Below are 23,278 nucleotides of genomic sequence, written 5' to 3'. Positions count from 1 at the left end.
AGGTGGTTCAAGCACCTACATTGAACACCTTCAAGAGTAAATTGGATGCTTATCTTGCTGGGATCCTATGACCCCAGCTGACTTCCTGCCCCTTGGGCAGGGGGCTGGACTCAATGATCTCCTGAGGTCCCTTCCAGCCCTAATGTCTATGAAATCTATGAAACCAGAGGGCTGCAGAGGCAAGTGGCCTGGCTCAGGATCAAGGACCAGAAGAGAGAAGTAAGTGGCCCAGTCTGGGGTGAGGGACCAGAGGCTTGAGAGCAGCCCAGCCTGGGGTCAGGAACCGTGTGGGTTAAGGGATAGGCTAGAGCGAGGGCCAGTGTCCAGGGGCTCAGACACACAGAGAACACAAGGCTGAAACTAAAAGAGCTGGGCCCAAACAGGTTGGCCAGGACTGGAGCCATGCAGCCAGAGGAAAGGGAGGCTAAAGGCAGGAGGGCTGAGACCTCTACAAGGGATGGAATGGTGTATAGAGTAACATCTGCAAGGAATGGGCATGGATATAGCAGCAGGAAGAGGCCAAGAATTTAGCCTCTAAGGTGGGTAGGACATTAGGACGTAAGGAACTGGTATGGAGCACCTTGGGTTCACCAGCCTCTGAGGGCAGCCTCCCTTCATCAAATTTTACAACAAGACATGGCAGGCCAGGAACCAAGGTGGGACCCTGGGAAGCAAGAGCAAAAGCCAGGCAGGGTCAAAGTAACCACTAGGGGGTATTATGGAAACCCTTGGTGCTTGTTACAAGACTCAAATTTGACTTTGAATGATCTTTTTTTAATTAAGGCAAAACAAAGTTTGCATGATATATCTATTGGTAAGATCTAAAGCATCAAGCTCTGTTCACAGAGGTCAATATTCTATGGCCATTTGGGAACTTTAAATGCTGCACAGATGAACAGACTCAGAAGTTAGTACTATATTATAAAATACTGCCTACTAAATTAAAGACACATGTAATGCTAAGAACATTTTTGCAATACTCAAGAGAAGGACTTGCATTAAATTTTACCATGCAGCAATACCACTATTTACACTTACTGCAATTATGATTATCACAAGACTTCAGTATAAAACTGTAAGCATCCAACACTTACACAAAAGGCTTTTCCTGCAAACGTATCACGGTGTTACTAATCTCACGTACAGGGAAGAACTGAGATAAAGGAGATCCCTGAAGTATTAAAAAGTCAACTCGGGTGCAGTTCAAAGCAAAGTATAAAGCAAGCTAATCGGTTTCTATTACTGTCTGGGTTAAATAATATTGCAGTTTACCCAAAAGGATGACCATAAAGCTCACTGGACATTCAAAGTGGGCGGCTTCACAGTGATGGAAAGATTAGGCTAACCCAGGAGAGCGAACACAAAATCATGTAAATGGTTGGTAACTTTGTTGTTCTGAACAGGAACCAAAACTGAACGCAAACATAGTGCCCAAGGAGGTATATAGTATATCAGCATTCAAAGAAATAGTACCATATATAATGGCTAATACACAATATTTCACACAAAAAATGTGTGAATTTTGTTTTCTCTCAGGGGCACACTTCCCATCCCCCCAGTCTGTAGGGGATGGGAAGCATAAACAGAACACTGCATCAAATTGTTTGTTTGAGAGATACAACTCTCTTGCAATCAAACAGTTAGTTTATACTGCTCAAATCTAAAGAGAGCTGACCACTCAGAATCTGTGAGTGCCCAGTACACCTAGTGTAAGAGGAACTAGTTGCCAATTTTACACAGCAAATTTAAACTCAGGGAAAATTTCCATTTCCAGTGTGTCTACTTGGAAGCATGCTGAGCAAGGATGGCTTTCTGAACCTTTTCAGCATCTCTATATTCCCTCACAAAAACATCTACTAACACAACACCTTCTGGAGAATGCAGTGTCCATGCAACACTATTTTACAGGGCCCAGTGCTCCTTAGAAGATGCCAATGGCCATTGCAAATGAGTTGCCTGTTCATGGAAATGGCTGCAGCACAGATTGCTAAGATACAAACTTCTCCAAGTTCTCCAAAAGCTTCTTTGACCAAAACACATTTTTAGGAGTTAAAAAATAATTCAGTTTCCATGTCTGTTCATTAGTTAACTTCTCTGGAGGACTTAAAAGGACAGCTGTTTGTCACCCCCCATGGTGGTGGTAGAGTTTTTCATGCTATATGCTACTGAATACTGGAGGGAGGCCAAGCAGCCATCAGTCTGACTTTCAGTCTCAGGAGACTGGGACTGGATTTGAGCTACAGAAGAGAGAAGTTTTTGTATTTCCTGAAGTAGTCTCTCTGCCATCCAATCCCTCCTCACAGAAGCACACTGTCATTAGTGGCTAAATAAAAGTTTTGTCAATAGGTAAGCATTGGCCCTTTCTAGCTTCTTAGCACTGGCAAAAATCAACTGATTGCAAAACTGATGCAAAACTGCAGATTACATTTATTTCAAAGTGGCAATGAAATACAACAGGAAAAAAAAGTCTCCCTTGTTATGATTCTCAATGATTCCTTTATTTTGGTAAAACAGGACTATTGTCTCTTGCAATCTTTTTTTTGGTTTGTTTTTCCTGAAATAAGTGTGTCAGGAAAGAAACCTTTCCAAAACAGTCACATTTTGCCTAGTTTAGTTTTCCAGAAGAGATGCCCAAAGTGTGCTTGGGGAAAGTGACACTAGGTTTTTCCTCAGTGACTGCATAACCTCAAGATTCAACTTCCCTCCTAGGACTTGCTTGAACACAGTCTGATTCTCTTCACTGTGTACTCAATGGGAGATTTGCTAACATCTTCAGTAAGAGCAAAATTAGGTCACTGTCAACTGCTTTGGAAAAATCCCACTTACAAATCTTAACTCTTTAAGGTCAATTTTCTATTAAACAAATTAAAAATGAAGTTAGCACAAAAGTTATCAATTACTGCAAAGTAACTGAAGGAGCTGTACATTAAGGAAATAAAACTTTTGTTAAAGCACCAGGAGTTTCAACATCCAAAAAACAATTTCCATCAAAACTGGCCAGACTCTTTTGTGCAAGTAAAAATAAATACACACGCGAAAATGAAATAAAATAAAAATCAAGGATTTTGTAAAAAACCAGATTATACATTTTGTACATACATTTAACACAGACATGTAGCAAGAGTTTAATTGTAAGCTAAATGTAATTTACCTATAACTACATCGTGGCCATCAACCAGGCCTGCAGAGAACAGCTCCTGAGAAACGCCATCTGCCGTATCTGTCCAAAAGGTGAAATGAATAATTATTCATGCCCATAAAATAAAAACAAAAAACCCCAAAAGAAGTGTTTGAAATTTAAAATACCTACCTACATCTCAGTTTCAAATATTCACAGAAGTAGGTTTGGATTCAAAATGGTCTTTGTTAGGAAACACAAACCCAACATGATTTTCCATTGATAATTAGCCCATCATGCACTGTACAACCGTACATACCCAAGATAACAATTTGAATCTTTATGAATCCTATAAAGATCATTACTTGAACACTGGCTTCTCCTCCATTACCTAATTAGGAATTTACTTAAAAAAATAAAGTTGGGATTTCTGCCATGTGTCCTGACATCCTTCCTAATGCCCACAGTACTAGGGCTTGGTATTTGACCAATGAAAAAATATTTGGTCAACTGACCAGTCATATATTATTAAATCATGATCAAACATCCGTTATTTATCCACTTGTGCTAATTACAAAAAAACAGGTTTGTTTAAAATTAATGTGGCATTGTGAAACAGTGAAATTAAAGGAATGTATGAATTATTATAACCAACAACGTTGGTAAGTATAAATGTAAAATTCAGAACCAAGTTTTTGGTCGTAGCCAAGTTGGTCTAAAGCAGGGGTGGGCAAAATGCAGCCTGGGGGCCCGATGCGGCCTGCCAGGCCATTCTATCTGGCCTGCAGGGCCCCTAAAACATTTAGAAAATTAATATTTATCTGCCCCTGGCTGACTGTCATGTGGCCCTTGATGGCTTGCCAAAACTCCGTAAGTGGCCCTCTGTCCAAAATAATTGCCCACTCCTGATCTAAAGACACAGGCAGGCAAGTTTTTTGGTTAGATGTGATATCTTTTATTAGATCAACTGAATAGTTGTAAAAAAGTTCTTAGCAAGCTCTTGGGTGAAGTCACCCTTTGTCAGGCCCAGAGAGTCTCTGCTAGTTTGAGACTCCAAGGAATATGAGAAGCTAAAAGTTTTAGCTTCTCTCTTTCCTTGGAGTCTCAGACCAGCAGAGACTACCTATGTCTGATGAAAGGTGACTAGACCCAAAATCTTGTTCTCCAGCTACTCAGTTGGTCTAAGAAAAGATATCACATCTAACCAAAGAATCTTGCCTGCCAAATTTAGTACTGAACAGTTCTTCTTTCCCTGGCTTTTATCCCAGAACCCTAGGGTCAGCACAACAGCTACAATACAAAAGAAATCAAACAGAAATAAACCCACACATCACAACCATAAAAGACAAAAGTTAGCTTTTCTATGGTCCTGGGTTTGTTTTTCCCACATCACAGTAGCTCCTTTTAATAGGGGGAAGGGAAAGGATGAAGGAAATGCTCAAGGGAGAGGACAGCAGTGGGTGTCCACTCCAAAATGGTGTGTGTGTGTGTGTGTGTGTGTGTGTGTGTGTGTGTAGAGAGATCTTGACTCCTGCGTAGCGGGGGGAAAAAAGAGCCCTCAGCTTTTGCCCTTGATAACACAATAAAGAAGGTAGGCAGCCACTTATACGAAGGAATTCTGGGTTTTATGAAATGTGACCACATTTGACCTTGGTCAAATAACAGGTGGTCAACTGACCAGCTTGCCAACCCTATCTCAGACCCATTCAACTCAATACGAGTGCTGTCTAAAGCTTTAATGTTTTGTGCTATTTGTTATTCTTGGGGCAGACAGACAGGTGAGAGGTAAGTCCTTGCACTTAAGCTTGAGAGTTGCAATATCCACAGTCCTTTAGACAAGAGATGTTGGTAGTTGTGGGACAGATATTAAAGGACAGATTCTGTTCCACTATTGAAAATCTACATGGATCACACGCACCTAAATGTAATTCTATTCCTCCCTGTTCAAGTCCCTGAAACCCCACATCACATCTGCTTTTGTAACGCATCTTATCCTTAAGACTGAGTCACAAAAAAAAGCAAGCCAATAGGTGAAAGATCTCACCCACCTTCTGTGTTAAAAGTTTTTCATGGACTTGAGCAGAGTGGAATAGGCCTGCACTTAGGTGCTTTTACCCACCTACAAACCTAACAAAATCTGGCCTTAAGAAAGATGTCCTCAGGTCTCACAATTTTTATTCTCTGGGTGTGGCTGCTTCGTTCCAAAGAGTCCAGCTGCTGTAAAGAGCCAGAGCTGAGGAAACAGAGATGGTGCCTAAGTCAGCCCCAACTTCGAAGCTTAGAATTACAATGCTATGTTGGGTCTTTTATATAAAAAAGGGAGGAGGTCGGATCAGACCAGAATACTGGGATGATGTGATCCTGTCCCCTATTACAACGATTCTCATCCAGGGCACCACAGCATGCTAGGGTACCTTGAGATCCTTTTAAGGGTGTTATTGGATGCCATACAATGTTAGCAATGTTGGTGTGCAAACATGATTCACAGAGATTTTGAATAGGAACTCACAGTGTTAAAACGATTCTGCCCTGTTATGGTCTTTTAAAGTTTGTTGCAATAGAAAAATCATTGTTATTTTTCTGTAGTCTAAAAATGAGTGAAACTAAGAGCTGGAGTTTTTGAGGGATGCCTCGAGTCTAAAAATGTTGAGAATTACAGCTCTAGTATTTGTCTGGATCCATACACACAAACATGCCCCTCTACTCCTTCCCCTCCCCAGTCACTGTACAAAAAAAAGGCATCTTACTTATGTTATCATTACAGCTTTCTCAACTTGGATTCATTTTTGGAGAGAAACACTTTCAAAAGTGTCTTTAATGGAGTAAAAAGGACTATTGTGAAATGTCAGGTGCAGCTATGGCCCAATGTAACTGCAGTACAACAGATCAACTCCCTCTGTGTCATATATCCAAGTAGTATCTGCTTTGCTTTTCAGACAAAGTAAGTTTCATTGCTTCTTATACCAGGTCACACTGGAAAACCAATAGAACTCTGCAAAAAGGAGCTAGATTCTAAAGTCCCAATGTCAGAAGCTTTATTTCTGACAAAGATACGGCCAGAAAAGACAATTCAAGTTTTTTTTTGTTAAAGATGGAGTTTGTGAAATGCTTTGTGAAACTCTTCTTACCTGTTAACTCAGCAAATCTTTTACGAAAGTCAGAGACTCAAATGCAGAACCCTACAGTGACATCTTTATAGTCATTTTTCAAACCATAACCTCACGTGTTTTCAGGATACTATATTCTGTTTTCCAAACCTTGCACTATGATCACTTATTTATTCCTCCACCATAAAAAATGTGCATTTTGACTCTCTGATTCTTATGCATCACTCAAAGTGATCTATGTACAGAATTTTTCATTAAATGAACAATGTGAAACTGACAAATACTTCTCTATCTATATACAATCTTATAATATATACTGTATACTATATAGCTTTGTTACTAAAATTTACATACTCTGCACAATTTTTGTTCAGGTTAAGTAGCAGCAGAGAAAACACTTCATAGTGGTAATTTATATTAACGATAAGCAGTAATCAATTTTTGAAATACCCTTCTGAGCAATATAAGAATAATTTCAATTAAAGAAAAGCCTTACCTCTACCTGGAGTAAACTCAAATCGTATGTCATTAAGTTCCTTTCTAGAGTTTCTGGAAAAAAAAATGCATCAAACACATTAAAATGTAATGAAGCACAGCTTATAAAGCCTAAATGTATTCATCTTTATAAATAAACTGTTAATACATAAACATTATTTTACAGTTTTATATTCTAGTATTCCCCCAACTGGAATAGAAGTACATGAAAGCATAAATAAGGGGGAAAGCCCAGGGAATTTAACATTTTGCTTTTATAAAAATCAGCCAGCAACTTATTTTGTTAGGATTATAAAATTACATATTTTCATTTGTGATGAATTATGACTTCAAATCCATTCATAGAGACAAAAATTTTATTGTTAAAAATGTCCCTAAATTTCTCAAATGTAACCATAGGGCATACTTTAAAACTGTTCCAATAAAATATGCAGTATTTCAAATCCTTTAACAATCTTAATAAAATCTGAATAACAGGAGTATGCTAAACAGGTTTATTTATAATACTCCTCCCTTTTTGTGTAAGGCTGGACCATATCACTGAAAATAAAGATCTGGGGACCAAAACAGTGGAATAAAACCAGAAAACTGATAAGAAAAGGATCACTGAGTCCTTGATGCAAGTGAATGTCAAACTGCATGAATCCCTAGTATGTATAGCAGAATAAAAAAATCATTAATGTAAACAATTAGAAATGTTTTAAGAAACAGAAATTTTCCAACCCTGAACTGTATACACATGGGTCTGTAGCATCAAAAACAAACAATCCTTAAGTCCATGGCTTTCCACATACACAACAAAGAAATATATAGCTTGACAGAAAGATGTTTAATTTTCTTTGCTTGCTTAGTAGTTAATGTGAAACAGTACAACATACTAAATATTATTAATTCAAAACACTAAAAAACCAGTATAGAAAATAATCTCATTTTTGATTTCACAGTTTATATGGCAATACTTAATTTAAAGTAATACAGGAACAGCAAATAATAAGCCTTTTGATAAAAAGGACATTCAATGTTTTGTTTCTAAAATGAGAACACCATATGATATAAAGCCAATGGACTGAAGAAGTCAGTTGATAAACTGAATAGAAGGCTTTCCCTTTACTGTTTCAGACTGCAAAACTTGTCTATTACAATACTCCCTTTCCCCAGCTCTCCAGAATCAGCTTATCTACCTAATTTAGAAAGGAAGCTGCTACTATGTTTCCTCAGGACTAAACATCCCCTGCTTACAAATGTAGCACACAGTAAATGACCGATTTAGCTCAAAGCTTTTATTGTTACACGTTAGTCCTAGCGCTTGACCATACTCCACAAAATTTGAGCACAGAGACTTTTCCCCTTACTCTCTCACGCTGCAAGGTTGCAAGATGTAAGTTTGCATTTCCTTTTGAAGTACTCCTTAGAAAGGTCTGTGTAGTCCCCACTACACGTTTAAATGAAACCAGCTACAGTGTTAGTCACCAGTTAATTGTGTAATATATTTAATGTGTAGCAGGGGCCTGTAACATTTAAAAAGAATGCTTCTAATGGAACAGAGGAATTGACCCCATACAGAGGGAAACGAGAGAAAACAGCAATGCATTGTGTGATGTATAAAGTAAACCTGTGGTTTTCAACCTTTTTGGATTTGAGGCACCCCTCCTAACTTTAGTGATATGAATGGCACCCAATTTTAAAAACGAATTTAATGATTATAGAGCTTACTTCCTTGCAGAGAGCCTTGGAAGTGGGGATGTGGGTTCATATAAGCAGGGACAGGCCTGAGCCTGTGCTTATGTACATCTCCTAAAAACATATTGCCTCACAACACCCTTCAAAAGATAGGGCAGCACCCCAGGACCACAGCACCCTGAAGAAATCATGGAAGCAAGCAAAAAAAAGCCTTCATATGACAGCTGCCTGACAGTTGTTCTTAGGTGTTATTTTTTAACAGAAGTCAACAGCTTCCTGAAGGAAGAATGATCATTTGGATTGACTGGGTCACTTCAGCCTACTGTGTTTGTGCAATCTGGCCATGTAAATTGCTGCTATGGATATCATGACTTTAAACTTAGTATCTGTCTTTTGCACTTCAATTCTCAACCCTAGCATTCTACCCTCATGGGTGTAATGAGATATGTGGTGAGGGACTCACTACACATTGTACTTTGAGCTGCTCAAAATTTGATTGGTGTTAGTTCTAGTTCAAGTTTGGAGCAGTCACACCTTAGGGCTAAAAACGTTCTCTGACTGTCCCCCACCTGCACAGCTGTGACTTGCTATTAGAGGGCTCACAAGCAGGGGCCTCACTAAGAGCTACAGCTGTGAGTTGTAACTACAGGGCTGGTAAGCCGGGACAGGCCCCTGCCCTAGTTGGGGGTTGGGGGAAAGAGAGGTTGGGGTGGACAGGAACATGAAGCTAGGAGGCAGAGTGTTAATGGGATGGGGGTGGGTAATGAAATGGGAGGTGGAAAGGAAATGGGAGTGGGGGAAGAGTGGTAAAATGAAGCCAGCCACTGAAGAATAAAGTAAAAAAAACAAAAAAAAAAGTTTAAAAGGAAATAAGAAATAAATTAAAGAAGGTTCCATGTTTTCATAAATTGGGATGGGGGGTGCATACTTGGTGTAGGGGGATGCCAATCATGCTTCCTGGGATGGCTGGGAGGTGGGAGAAGTATTGGAAGGCTCTTTCAGGGGAGCTACTGCTCCTGCCCCAGGAAGGAAGCCCCAGCTCAGGGGCACCCAATCCAGACCCCTACCATGTTCCTCCCACAACCTCCCCTAGATCCCCCTCCTGGACCGATCTGTGCCCTGTGACCTGGCTAGCTGGCATGTGCTCTGTAGGCTGTTTACATGGGGTTGCACCCCTGCAGGTAGGAAGGTCACACCCTTAGCAGGAAGGGAAGTTGACTTGGTGCTAGATCTGTCCCTGGGGCAATAAAGTTCAGGGTGTGGAAAGTCTGTCCACACAGAACAGGGAGGGGAGGGGATACTGCATCCTGGGATGCTGGAGGCCTGCAACGTGGGTGACTCATCTCTGGGGAGTGGCCACACATTAATGGAACACAACCTAACATGGATCAGAAATAAACCTGCCCTGGAGTAGCATAACTTTAAGCTGCCTAAAATATGCTTAGAACTAGTTTCAGGTGTTAATCCAAAGGTTTAGAACTCCAGAAGCAATCTAAAATTAAATGTGCAATAAGGTCCTAAAATATTGTTCACAACTGTGCTTCTATTTATAACTGAATTGGACATTTAATGTAGCAAACACTCTGCATGCATTTATTTCTGGATAATCCACCTTCTCAGATATCACCCATAATATAATGCTCAGGGTCTGCATATTCTGAGTCCCCACCCTCAAGAGCAAAATTTAACTAAATCAATACCAGCAAACTGTATGAGCTGTAAACTACTTTACCCCTTCCCCTCCACCTTTCCTACCTCCTTCCCCCTCATCAGCCAACCTGTGCCATCATTACTAACACTATATCAAATATTACTAGATGCCCAACCTACAGAATGTATTCACAATCAATTCAGGAGACTAAGGGAGAAAGCACCCATGTTAATGCACATCTAAAATGATGGAGGACCACAGGTCTTACCATTCTTTAGAAGTAACAACCAGAAACTGAAAGTATTTCTCCCCTTCTCTAAACCAGAGGATTTAGATGTTCATTGAAATGTCTGAAGCATAGAACATGCATCTCAACTGAACTCCAAAACTTAGTACTTGTCAATATAGCAAAATATCACACTCTGTGCAAAAATCACCCATGCATAGACAGTTCACAGAGGGTACATGAAATGGTATCTAGAACCAACATGACACAAATGACTGACAGTAAAGCTGTACATTAATGGGAATAAAGAAATGTGCAGCCTCATTGGCTGTATGTGGATGTGCTCTGGATCTAAACTGGCTGGCACAGAGAACACCATAGATAAAGATAAGTGACAGAAGAAACCAATCTGATGTGGACCTAGGAATCCAGAAATAGGAGACAGGAAGCAGCCAAGACTGCATCAACTGTAAAAATGGATGCACTGAGGGTCCTATAATATCCACAACTACATGTTTGCATCAAACCAGCTTATCTAGTCTTTGGACAGGACCAAGTGAAATTCACTCACCATATGATTTGATAGCAAATGGCTTTGAGAACATCTGTGTATAATCCAAAACTGTGACTGCATCTCATATTAAGTTAAATCAGGTATCTCTAAACTTACTAGTTCAGGTACCAACAACAGTGTAGCCCTTGTGGCACAAGCTTCAGCTGTTGAATATTTACCTGGCTCACGCTAAAGCCTTTGGCAGCGTGGTTACACTCGGTATACAAACCAATCAGCTAATTTAAAACTGACTTGGGTATGTCTACAACAGGGAGTGCAATCACTCCTCTGCCGGTGGCGTAGATATACCATTAGTTACCTTCTCAACATACAGGTTTGCAAAATGTCACACATATTAGAGATTAAAATAGGAGGTAAATCTCAAATCTTTTAAATAAGTGTGCATGATCCAAATGTAGAATTAAATTTCTGATTGTGTGTAAAAAAAATCCAGAAGACATCACTTATCTATCGAATCTATATGACATCGCTCATCTGCCATGCTATTCAAAGAAAAATAACCAATAAGATCCACTTGAACCTGTCAAAGATCAAAGTCTTTGCTTTCAGATGCCGATGGCAAAAGGTCAGATGACAAAAGGTCAGAAGCTAACACAACAAACTCTGTGGTTGTAATTTATCCCTCTGTATTAACAGTGTTGAATATACACACCCCTGTCTGTGCCTCATTTCAAATTACTTGCGAGAGAAACTGGCCTTGACAATTCAGCACGAGAGATATCGGTACCCATAGTGACCAGATAAAAATGAAACTACTTTAATGAAGTTGTAAAATTAAATATGCTACGCCCGCCAACCTGTGACCAAACAGAACCAGTACCACCCAAGTAAAAATAACCCCCCTTTTTTTATGAAACCTGAGCAAACAAAGAAAGCACAAGTGCCAACTCATTAATTATTTATAATTGTCGTATAGTAATTGGTCACCTGTGCCTAATAAAACTTTGAAAGAACTTCCGCCCAAAGCAGAGAACAGAGAACTGTGTATACACTCAAGAAGAACAGATTGTGCACAACAGGTGTTTCTCTCCGCCTCCGTATTTTTTTTATTTTTTTTTGGCGTAACCCGTCTCGTCTTACCGGTCTGTTTATCTCTTTATCTTTGACGTTATCTTTCTTATCAAGAGCTCTTGCAGACTGCAACGGCTTATATGAATCGCTCGGAAGCAGCTGTCTTACCCACCCTGTAAATGCTGGGTAACATGATACCTGCATGCTGTAACTAAATCAATCAGCTCCACTGCCTATGCTCTAGCCATCAGAAGCGTAAGTAAAATAAATCTTTTGTGAAATCATCACGCTGTGTTTAAATCATACTGACTCCTGCTCACCGTTATCACCCACCTGCCCAGTCATAAATCCCCCTCCTTGCGCCAAGCCGGTCGTGCCGACCCAGGCTCGCAGGTCAAGGGTACACCGGCGTTATGGGGCGCAACAGAACCTAGGAGAGATTTCAGTCTCAGAGCAGACTTATCTAGAAACTTGCTTGAAAATGCTTGCCAAGTGGACCTCGTTAAAAGGTCTCATCAATCCTAAATGCTTTAATATAAATATATATCAGATTTTGGCTGTGTATTATAGTTTTAACAATGCTTATAAAATTGGTTTAAATACGAATAATTTCTTTTACCGCCTTTTACCAACACTTTCTCAGCTGCGAGGTTTTTCATGGACATAAGAAAAATAGCAGCATAAGAATCCGTGCCTTCAGGTCTACCATGAAAAAGTGTTTTAGCCAATTCAGCATGGAACAAAAGTTAACACAGGTCCCTGTACATCTTTCAAAAATTCTTTGAGACCTGACAGGGGCTGTGCTGCCAAAGAAAGCTCTGTCTCTTGCAAATTTTCAACTTTGGTCTTAGTCAATAATTCTCAGCATCAACAAAACATTAATTCTTTTACAAAATAGAAGTTCATCTGGTTTTTTGGAACTGGCAAACAGGCTAAGCCCAGAGATGAACTTAATTGCTGCAGCAAATTCTTTTTTCCAGTGAATAGCTCAATCTACTTCAAAAGCTAATAGCAGTGGAATGTGTTTTGCGGTCCATTATTCTTCTTCTCCTCAGTAAGGAAACTGTAAGTAGAGTCATATTTCAGTGTACCAGGCCATGAAGTTTTGCTGTGGGAAAAATAAATCCAACCACCAGGCACGCTCAGCTGTGACTCAGAACTATTATCATCCACTAAATATGTATAAAAATATTATAGTCAAGCAATAGACAAATGAAAGAAAACAAAAGCAAAACGATTGGCAAAAGAGATGCCTTACTCTTACTAAATGAGATAGTAAATTTTGAAATAATTAAGCCATATGTAGCATTAGAAGTGAAATATCCACCTGTGCAATGAACTAAACAGACTTCAATTTTAAAATATTTTCAGGTAACCAGAATTTGATTCTAGCAAGACAGGTAATTAAGTAAAATCTAATAGATAAATAATGCAACTATGCAGACATATATTTGATTAATAAGGTATAGCTTTTTATTAAGCTAACTTGATTCTGCTATGAAGTTGACAAACAGTAGGCTAGATTTTGCATGAAGTATATTTGCATTTAGCAGAAAACAAGCTCAAAATTTAAGGATTTTTCCACCCCTCTCTCCCTAGAAAAATTTGGGAGTTTTGGTTTCCAGCTAGATTTACCAAGAATGAGAAAGTCACCTCAACTTCTCTTCAGATACAGATTCTACGTTGCTGTGCGACTGGTATGTGGGACGACAAGCAAACTCCACTATAAACACTTGATCTGGCTACCATTGGTTTTCAGAGGTCTCATACCCCCCACCTTCCCCTCCCCCCCTTAAACAGGACACTGTTTAATCAAATGTAGGAGCAGCAGCCGTCTGTACTAATTTTTACACAAACCCTTTTGGAACTGCTGAAACATCACTACCTCCCTATATTTATTATTTTTTTTAAATGAAAAACAGACCTAAACACTTTCAGATTTGGAGCCACCACTGCACTGCGTACTTCTTCAACTAGAAAAACTAAGCCATCCAAATGCAAAATGCAGCACTTGGGAACATCCTGTAGATTTATGCCACTCTACAATCTTTGCTTCTAAAAACAACCGGAGGTATTGCACCCCTCAGATTAAGTTCTCCCAATTGGAATATAGTATTTAAGAAGGTGCAACAGACTCGTGCAAGTCACAAATACAATTTTTAAAGTGAGCCTTTCAAATTTCAGAACATCATGTATGCAAAATAACCTGATAAACCAATACATCAGATAGACAATTTCTACACTGTGCCACTGCATGTTATACAGTCTGTACCCTGGAAAAAACTCATGGGTATAAGCTTATGCTATACTTTGAGGTTTAAAGACTGTTTAAACTATGGTATTTTAGAGTCAGACACCTAATTATGGTGAGACTTTCACTGCAGGGAGACATGCTCAAACTATTAAAAGGACTATGATCTGGCTACAAGTAGTTCCAAGTCCAATTTGTAACGAGAGGACATAATGAGGATTCTACAGATAAACTTCCCAATTATCTTGTCACCTGTGTCATCAATTGTAAATCACACATCTTTTCTGTGAGAATTAACAGACGCTCCATTTTGGGGGAGAAAAAGCATTTTTATCATCTGTCTTGTTTCCCAACTTCTCTCCAACTTAGGTTTTTGTTCATCACTCTAGTTTTGAGCACAATCCTCTCGCTTATGATGTTTCTCCAACTTGGATGCAAGAAAGAAGGGACAGTATCATGCAGCTAGTCAGCCTCCGCAGACCATTAGTAAGTGTTCTGTTAGCAACAGTTTAGGAAGGTCCTGGAACATGAATAATTAAGGCAAGTTTATAAACATATTATAGAGCAGTTCTTCATTTGCTTGCCAGTTGTTTGGAACCTGTAGGCTAGGGACAGAAGTTGCACATAAACCAGGTTAAATGATCAGAAACTGGTTTAAACCTGTAACACAACAGAAGTTAAGTGAAATAAACCAGTTTCAAAATGGCTGAAACTGGTTAAAGATTAACCTGGTTGAATATAGTATCAGACTTAACTGATTTGGGTCAAACTGGCTTATGGAACTTCTGTCCCAGACCCCTTCCTGGTTTAAGTTAAATCAGAGTCCCGCTGGGGTGGGCTGGGCTGGGTTGAGCTGTCTGCTCCAGAAAGCAGGGTTGGCCCCGCCCCTCCCCTCCCTAGCCAAAGTTCCAGCTGGCTAAGGAGGTGGAGGACTGCAGCGTCTGCCAGGCTTCCCCAGCCCCATCTCCCCCCTTCTCAGGTTGCTACTCCAGCAGGGATCTCCCCTTCTGCCCTGCTCCCACAGCAGGACCCCGGTGGCACGGACCCCAGACGGTATCTGGCCATGCCCCTCCCTTGCTAGCTAATAGCAGTATTTGTGTGCATCTCCAATTTCATTAGAACAAAGGTAGACAGAACAGTGTCTGCTTATGTTTACAAGCCAGTGGCCTGTAAACGCAAATGCACCCTGCAGATAAGAAGAGCTTGAACCTAGAGTTGCATTTGTTTTCTTTTGCAGGGCCTGATGGGCTGATTGGCTTTGTGTTCTGGTAAGCTCCCTGCTGGCTTGCTTGCTTCAAAGCCTGCAATCTGTCAACGTTCAATAAGGGACAGAGAGAGGTGTGAGAAATAACCTGGACTGCAATGAACGCAACTTGTGACTGCAATCAGGTTGCTGCAGACAGTATGAACAAGCAGAGAGAGGGAGATTGAAAAGCTCACCATCATCACCAGATGCATGCAGTCCACACAAGCAGTCCTCCCTCCCTGACCCCTTGCTTCAGAGTGCTAGCCGGGGACTCCTTGAGCAGCAAGCGGGGAAAAGCCTGGTGAGGGCTGCTTCCCCATCTCTCTCCAGGTACACTCTGGCTAGGGACTCTGCAGGCAGGTTTAGGGTTTAAACCTCTTCCTAATCATAGCATCCTGTCAAGGCCTAGCTATGCCCTCCCACCCCAGCTCAGCATTGTCGAAGGGAAGGGAGGGCTCACTTTAGCACCCCCACTCCTAGCCTGAGCCACTGCAGGCATGTGTCTCCATATCCTGATTCAAAAGTCAATGTCTATCCACTTGCAGATCAGTTCAGTCTCTGCACGTTAGACTAAACTGCAAAGATGGAAACAATTCAGGCGCAGGCTTTCTGAATGTCTGTCCCTAGCTGTAATATCAGCCCAAAATGGCTTAGTCTTCAAACTGATAGCTGTTCCAGTGATCCATAAAAGCATATGATTAGTAAAAGCATCCAGGAAGCTCATTTCCAGAATCAACAGGCAGAGCAGACATAATACTGTAAAGATATAGCCAGAAAAAAATTGACAACCCCACAGACTTATATCTGGGTACAAAGAGCTGCCAAATCAATAAAGGAATATATTGCATAGGTTCAGTAATATCATTGTAGATGGAGAGGAAAAAACCCCAACTTGTGTCAATTAACCTTCCTCCCTACTACCAATGCAGGATTGTCCCTACAGTACAATTTAAACTTAGACTAAGCATCTGTTAAGACATGCAGCCAACAATGGGGGTTCTAACCTCCTTCTCTGGAAGGCTACAGACACTCCCTAACCCCTTGATCCCAGCCTCTCAATTCAGATTATTCCTTTTTTATTTGTCACCCCAATCACTGCTTTAGGAATCACCATATAGTTATCTAAATAAACAATTAACGTTTATAAATTGTCTACAAGCAACTAGTATACTTAAACATGGGTTTCAAAATAGCTTCCAAGAACATTTCTAAAACTTTTTTATTAATATTTGTAATTTGAGCTATGTTGGCTGATTTTGACTGGACATCCAAGTTGTATTTTAATGTTTTTTTCTTGTGGTTAGAATAGCAAATTGTTAAATTAAGCTGAGACATGCTGTCCTCTACAAGTATTTGATTTAACGTGCTTTAAATGCACTGCTTCTATAAGCACACCTGGTGTTTGCTTTCACTGAATTTTCTAGAAAAGGCACAGTCAATTTAGTATGAAACCAATGAATAGTTTTGGTAAACTTGGTTTGCATTCATTCACTCTTTGAATTCGCTCATTCATTCCTTCTATTATTACTTTTTGTTTACTATCATTGTTTTATCCAGGTAATAATGTTCATGTTCAAACTAAGTTGACCGTTTCCCACAAAACATTATGCCTGACATCTTGTCCGTAACCCATTAATTGTTCAAAACTAACAAAGAAAGCAAAACAAGTTCATTTGACAAGATTAATTTGACAGAAACCTATAATGTCTAGAGGATAATGAAAATATAAGCTATCAGCATTTATGGATTTCTTTAAATCATTATATTTTATTAAAAAATAAACAAAGTATTCACTTTGGAAGTATATAGGTTTGGGAGCATATAGCATCATTCCTCCCTTTGCTGAAAACTGAATTTGCTCTTCAGTTTCTAGACACCACTCCAGCTCTAATTAGTGTCAGTGGTACAGTAAATTGGTTTGTTAATTCTCTTGATACACTTGGATGCAGATTATTTGGACTAGTTGATTAGTTTATATGCAGATTTCCCAGGTATTCCATTCCTTTCATTGAAATAGGAGTTCCAATTTTCATATATTATACAGTGGAAGGGACGCAATGTGTCTGACCCCCCTGCCCCTGGCAGGAAAGAGGGCCGAGGTCAGACGACCCCAGCCAGGTGATTGTCAAGCCTCTTCTTGAAGACTTCCAAGTTAGGTGATAGTACCACCTCTCTTGGAAGCCCATTTCAGACTCTGGCCACCCTTACCGTAAAAAATGTCTTCCTAATGTCTAACCTCAATCTACTCTCCGCTAGTTTGCACCCATTATTCCTAGTTACTTCCTGGGGCGATTTCGTAAACAGCGCATCCCCAATTCCCTGCTGTCGTTCCCCAATAAACTTGTAGGTGGCTACAAGGTCACCTCTCAGCCGTCTTTTGTAAAGGCTGAAGAGCTCCAGATCCCTCAACCTCTCCTCGTAGGGTCTTTCATGGACACCACTAATCATGCGAGTAGCCTTCCTCTGAACCCTCTCCAGATTTTGTGTGTCCCTCTTGAAGTGCGGCACCCAAAACTGGACACAGTACTCCAACTGCGGCCTGACTAAAGCCTCATAGAAGGGGAGTATCACCTCCCTTGACCTGGACACGACAAGGTGCGATTGGCTTTGTTGATGGCCTCATTACACTGCTGGCTCATGTTCATCTTGGAGTCAACTATGACTCCAAGATCTCTCTCAGCCTCTGAGCTGCTGAGGAGGTCATCCTCCAACCTGTAGGTGTGCTGGGGATTCCTCTTTCCTAGGTGGAGTACCTTACATTTATCTTTGTTGAATTGCATCCTATTGCGTTTTGCCCACTGATCTAACCTGTCCAGGTCGGCCTGTATCTGCTCCCTGCCCTCCGGTGCATTAACTTTGCCCCATAACTTGGCATCATCTGCAAACTTGGAGAGGGTGCTCTCCACACCATCATTCAAATTACTGATGAAGATATTAAACAACACCGGTCCAAAAACCAAACCCTGCAGGACCCCACTGTTATATTTGTAACATTTTAATAAAGTGGTAACTCAAACGGATTTGTTTTATTTTTGTTAAATAGAAACATTTGCAGAAAGGAAGTCAATATCCTAATAATTAATTTAATCTCCCTCATCTTTTGTTAATGGTCCCTAGTTTCCTCTAACGCTACTTTTCTTTAATGCACTTGTGGGAAAAAAACCTACTTCTCTTTAAAAATGCACACTCATGTCTTTTGTCATCCTGTGTCAGCCCACTGTTCTTGCTACTCCCTCCTTCATTCTTCAGTGTCTCTATAGCTTGATTCACCTTAATTATGATGGTTCAAGATTTCTCAGCTTTTTTCTGCACTACCGAATTTTAATAGTTCTATACACCATAGCACACTCATCAAGCTTATTCTTCCCAAATTGCCTTTTGTTATCTAATATGAATATAGCTACTTTCAGTTTCTAGCAACTTGCTTTCAATAGGAATGACACTTCAAACCAAGGCATTCTGCATGACTACGTATCATAACAGGACAGTAGAGGAAGCACTCCTCCAAGAATCTTTTTGGACAGATGCATTTTTAAAGCCTTAAGATTCTGCTAACATGTGTATCAGTTGAGAACATTTTATTTCAACAGCAATGAGATCTTGGTTTCTAGTGTAATAACAAATAATTATTTCCAGGCATGTCCAACTAGTGGGCCAGAGGTTGCATGAGGCCCCTGGGCTTCCAACCAGCTGCCACTCCCCCTACATTACTCCTGTTGTAGCAGCAGCCAAGATCTCTCATTCCAAGATCTTTGGGCTCCCCCTCCATCCTCTGCTTTCTGCTGCTTGACGCTGCCCCAGAAGGCAGGGCAGAACAGTACAGTAATCAGTGATAGAAGAATCTTCAGTTGGGGTGCTGTGATTGGGGGGCTACAGTGTCGTGAAACAGGGGCTGAGCGTGAGATAGTGCTTATGCTAAGCAAGGCCTAGCATCAAGAACAATGCACTAAAACTCCCAGAATGCTTCAAGGAGGTTGAGAAGTCAGCGATTGACATTCTGGTGATCACCATCTGACCCTTGAATAGAAATGCTGACAATGATAAAAACTGCAAGCAAGCAGCTTATATTGTTAAAACAGGAAACTGCATGGTTAAACCGCAATGACGAATGATAACCGCATATTATGCAAGCAGAGTCTGGAAAATGATATATTTAAGGTCATTAAGAATTAGCATAAGAAGCATAAAAATTATAATAAAGAGCGTATCACTTGATATTATAATATAGATGAGTTAATTAAGTAACCAATAGAAGTAAGAATTAGAAATGCATATGTGTATGTGTTATCGTATATAAGTAATAGTAAAGTTATGTTAAATGCCTCACTCTTAGAGTGGGGACAGTTTTGTATCTTTTCTCTAAAAAAAGATAAGGGACTCCTTTTAAATGAGCTGTTGACCAGTTCTGAGACTACTGAATCAGGCAGCCGCACCTAGCCTTCGGGTTAGAAAGCAAGGGCTTGATTTGGGAACCTCATGAACCAACAGACCTCCTTAGTTTATGAGTTTGTGAAACAATAAAAGTTTTAAATTGAACATCCAGGTCTGAGCCTGTGCTTAATTCGGCCCTTACATAATTTGGCACGAACTCACACACTGAGGACACACCCACACACACAGCCTGATGCAAAGGCAAGGGATGGTCATATAGCACAAGGCAGTGGCTGGAAGGGGTAGGGAATTCCTCCACAGTGCAGTACAGTGCAGGGGAGAACCATGGCTCACAGTGGTACAACCCACGTGATGTACAGTCTCCACCAGTGGGGCCTGCATCTGCTTATATGTTAGAGAGCCTTAGTTTAAAGAAATCAAAACATTTGTGACCCATTTATCACTTGGGTCTTTCTGTATGCGAATCTCCTGCTTAGAGGAGATTACTTAAAGGCCAAAATAGTAGAGTTTTTTTTAAAGGAAAAATGGTTTTACAAAATAAAGGTTCTGTTTGCACAACCAAGGAGTGGAAAAAGTACACTGTAAAACATTATGTAAAATTAACTTACTTCTCTTAAAGACTTCTACTTACTATACGAAATTAAAATAGGAAACCATGTATGCGCAATGTTTCAACTATAAATTGCAAAGATTTAAAATGGAAGTTTCTCTTATTTTTATCTTAGTAGCTAAGTGCTTTGTATGAAACTGTTGACATGAATTAGACTAAAAAGAATGGGAACTAAAAATTCAGTTCAATCATGCTGAGTTAGTTGGGATACATGGCAGACAGCAGGTCTCCATTGTTTATGACTATACTTTGATGGCTTCATTTCTCATTAGGTCATGTATCACCTATTGTATTAGGTTAACTGAAGCATTCATTTCTATTTCCAACAAGCTTCAAAATCTACGATCTTAAATGGCATCTTGTCAAGGATACCTTGATAACAGGATTATTGTACAGACAAATAAATGTTTCATTGCCTTGCCTATGAGCATTAAAATATAATCTAGATTGCCAGATGAAGAACATACTGTTTTAACTACAGAATTATGGAGCACTCAGACAAAACTGATCTTTTAAATGAAAAGCAGAAACAATGTCGGTCAGTTTATGTTTCTGCTTCATGTGCTGTCTTTTTCAGATTTTCACTATTCTGTTAAAAACTAGGTTTTAAAAAATGACCTGAAAGGGCTTTACAGAGACCGGTGGATACTAGCTTGTGTGGTAGAAGAATTGTAACAATAAATACAGTTGATTTATGACTATCTGTAGGTGAAAACTCTTTGAATACAAATTGTAGCTGCATTCATCCAGCTACAGCAACATTAGAATTCTTGGATTTAGATGTTTTCAGAGGCTAGGAATCAAGGCAACTTACAATTAACTGACTTTAAACAACTGGATGTGCCATCCCTGTAGATATAGTATAGACAGGCACTCAATGACATAGTGGTATAAGAGGCTGTGATTGTAAGTGGGTTGCCTTGCATGCTGCTTTTGCAAGTGGGTTTTGCTCTACCAGGAGCCCTTCAGCCAGTCTTCCCAAATAAAACAGTCTTTAAGCAACAGACAAATAAAGCCAACCCTTCGGCTCTGTCCCAGGCTCAGCAGCCTGACCCCTCCTTGTAATAGACTGTTCTACTTGCAGCTTGCATTTCTCCTCCCTTGCTTACTCTTCTCAGAGCTGTATAAAACTCAAAGGGAGACACTTCCTGTCTATCTAAATACCCCACAGTTGGGCTTTCAACAGAGCTGATTGTTGCCTGGAAAACCTATTATATTAATGCAACAGGATGGTCTGTCCCTTTAAGAGAACAGTTTTTCAGTGATATTCAAGCTGACCAATACTACACGTTCTTGCAAGAACCTTTTAGATTGTTAATTTACATTTTAAAAGCAGTAAAAATACTGAAATGACATTTACTTTTAGCCTAGTATTGAGAAATACATTGAATATAGTATTCTTTGGTTACTGAAGTCAAGGAGTACATTTGTGATTTCATTATAAAGGAAAAGTTTCATAAAGCTGCATGCTGAATACTTTTTATGGGGTATGTAAGAACTCTACTCTTCTCCATGAGATGCCAAGGCCTCACACTTTTCTGTCGACAGGTCTGTACCTCCCACCCTCCATCCCAGAAATAAAGTCAGTTTGCAAATCTATTCATGGTCAGGTATGAAATGGTGTGAAAGGTTATTCAAGGGCTCTTTCTAGCTTCAAAAAGGCTTGACTAGTAAACAAGTATAAAAACAAAAACTAAAGGGAATTTAGATTGACTTCAGGAATGTAATGAAGTTTTGGGTTTTGTTTCCTGGAAGCTAGCTCATCCATCCCCCATTTCTATTTGTCTGAAAGTGTTCAGGGCTTATCTGAAAGAACATGATTTTCAGGCTGTAGATCACAAAGACCATTTAATACAGAACTGCAAGAACCTAATTAACCTGTTTGTGTTCTTAGGATACAAACCTATTATATGCAAAAAAGTTACTTCTCTTCACTTTTTGTGGCGAACAAATAACTAGTCTATAAGGTACACCTCTACCTTGCTTTCTAGTAGAAACCTGGTAAACCAGCTGACAGTAACCTTTTAAGGCTCTAGGCCAGACTGATCCAGTTTGAATTGGAGGTGGGAAAGTAGGTGCTAGGACCCAGCTGCTGCCACTGCTTTTACCCACAGCAGCATGGAGAGAACAACTGCTGCCAAAGCTCATCACGACCGAATGCTGCTGAAGCCCCGTGTCTGCAGGCCAATTTAAATGATTCTGCAGGAGAAGTCTGACCCATGGGCCATCGGTTGCTGGCCCCTGCATAGGAATACTAGTATGTTTTAATGTAAATGAATGTTAAACAGAAAGAACTACTGCAGAAGCAAGCCTTCAAGAACTAGACTTGAATGTATGTTCAAACAAAAGACACAAATATGAGAATTTTTTTCTGTATTTCAGTTTTCCCACTCCATGCAAGGGTTAGGGATAACTGAAGTACAGAAGGAAAGATCAGTAGACACTGCTGCCTTATGGCAGCCTATCCTGATTAGTTCACTCACCCCTGGAACAATCTTACTCTGATTTAACAGAGTTGATGTACAGTGGTGGCTGCAGCAGCTCTGGCCAGGGGCAGATTCTAATCCTACTTTGATTTTCTCTATCTTTGGTACAGAGGAAGCAAGAAAGAGACTTGTTAAAAACTATTATAGAAATACTAAAAACAAAAAGTTGAACATGCAAAACCTCAGGGGTTCAGCAGAAAACATTTATCAGCAACAACACCATTATCACCAGAAACTGAACCCACCCCCAGGACTTCACTGGGTTACACATTCAGGACTAGCTGTCTATCTTCCATCTGCAGGCATATGAGATTTCTGCTTTCATAGATTTTCATAGACATTAGGGCTGGAAGGGACCTCGGGAGATCATCGAGTCCAGCCCCCTGCCCAAAGGGCAGGAAGTTAGTTGGGGTCATAGGATCCCAGCAAGA

The 23,278-nt window shown here is 40.1% G+C and overlaps 1 protein-coding gene across 2 annotated transcripts in view; it reads right to left on the bottom strand.

The window, feature by feature from the left end:
- Positions 1-23,278, bottom strand: part of STK39 (serine/threonine kinase 39) — a 204,214-nt gene that overhangs the window by 37,258 nt on the left and 143,678 nt on the right. For both annotated transcript variants that reach the window (XM_019554213.1, XM_019554212.1), the window contains 2 exons: positions 6,722-6,774; positions 3,152-3,220 (listed from right to left, as the gene is read on the bottom strand). In XM_019554213.1, the coding sequence (XP_019409758.1) occupies positions 3,152-3,220; positions 6,722-6,774 (122 nt within the window). The remainder of the gene's footprint in view (positions 1-3,151; positions 3,221-6,721; positions 6,775-23,278) is intronic.

The sequence above is a fragment of the Crocodylus porosus genome, unplaced genomic scaffold (assembly GCF_001723895.1).
Source record: "Crocodylus porosus isolate Cpor-Errol unplaced genomic scaffold, CroPor_comp1, whole genome shotgun sequence".
NCBI lineage: Eukaryota > Metazoa > Chordata > Crocodylia > Crocodylidae > Crocodylus > Crocodylus porosus.
This window is presented reverse-complemented; position numbering and strand designations above follow the sequence as displayed.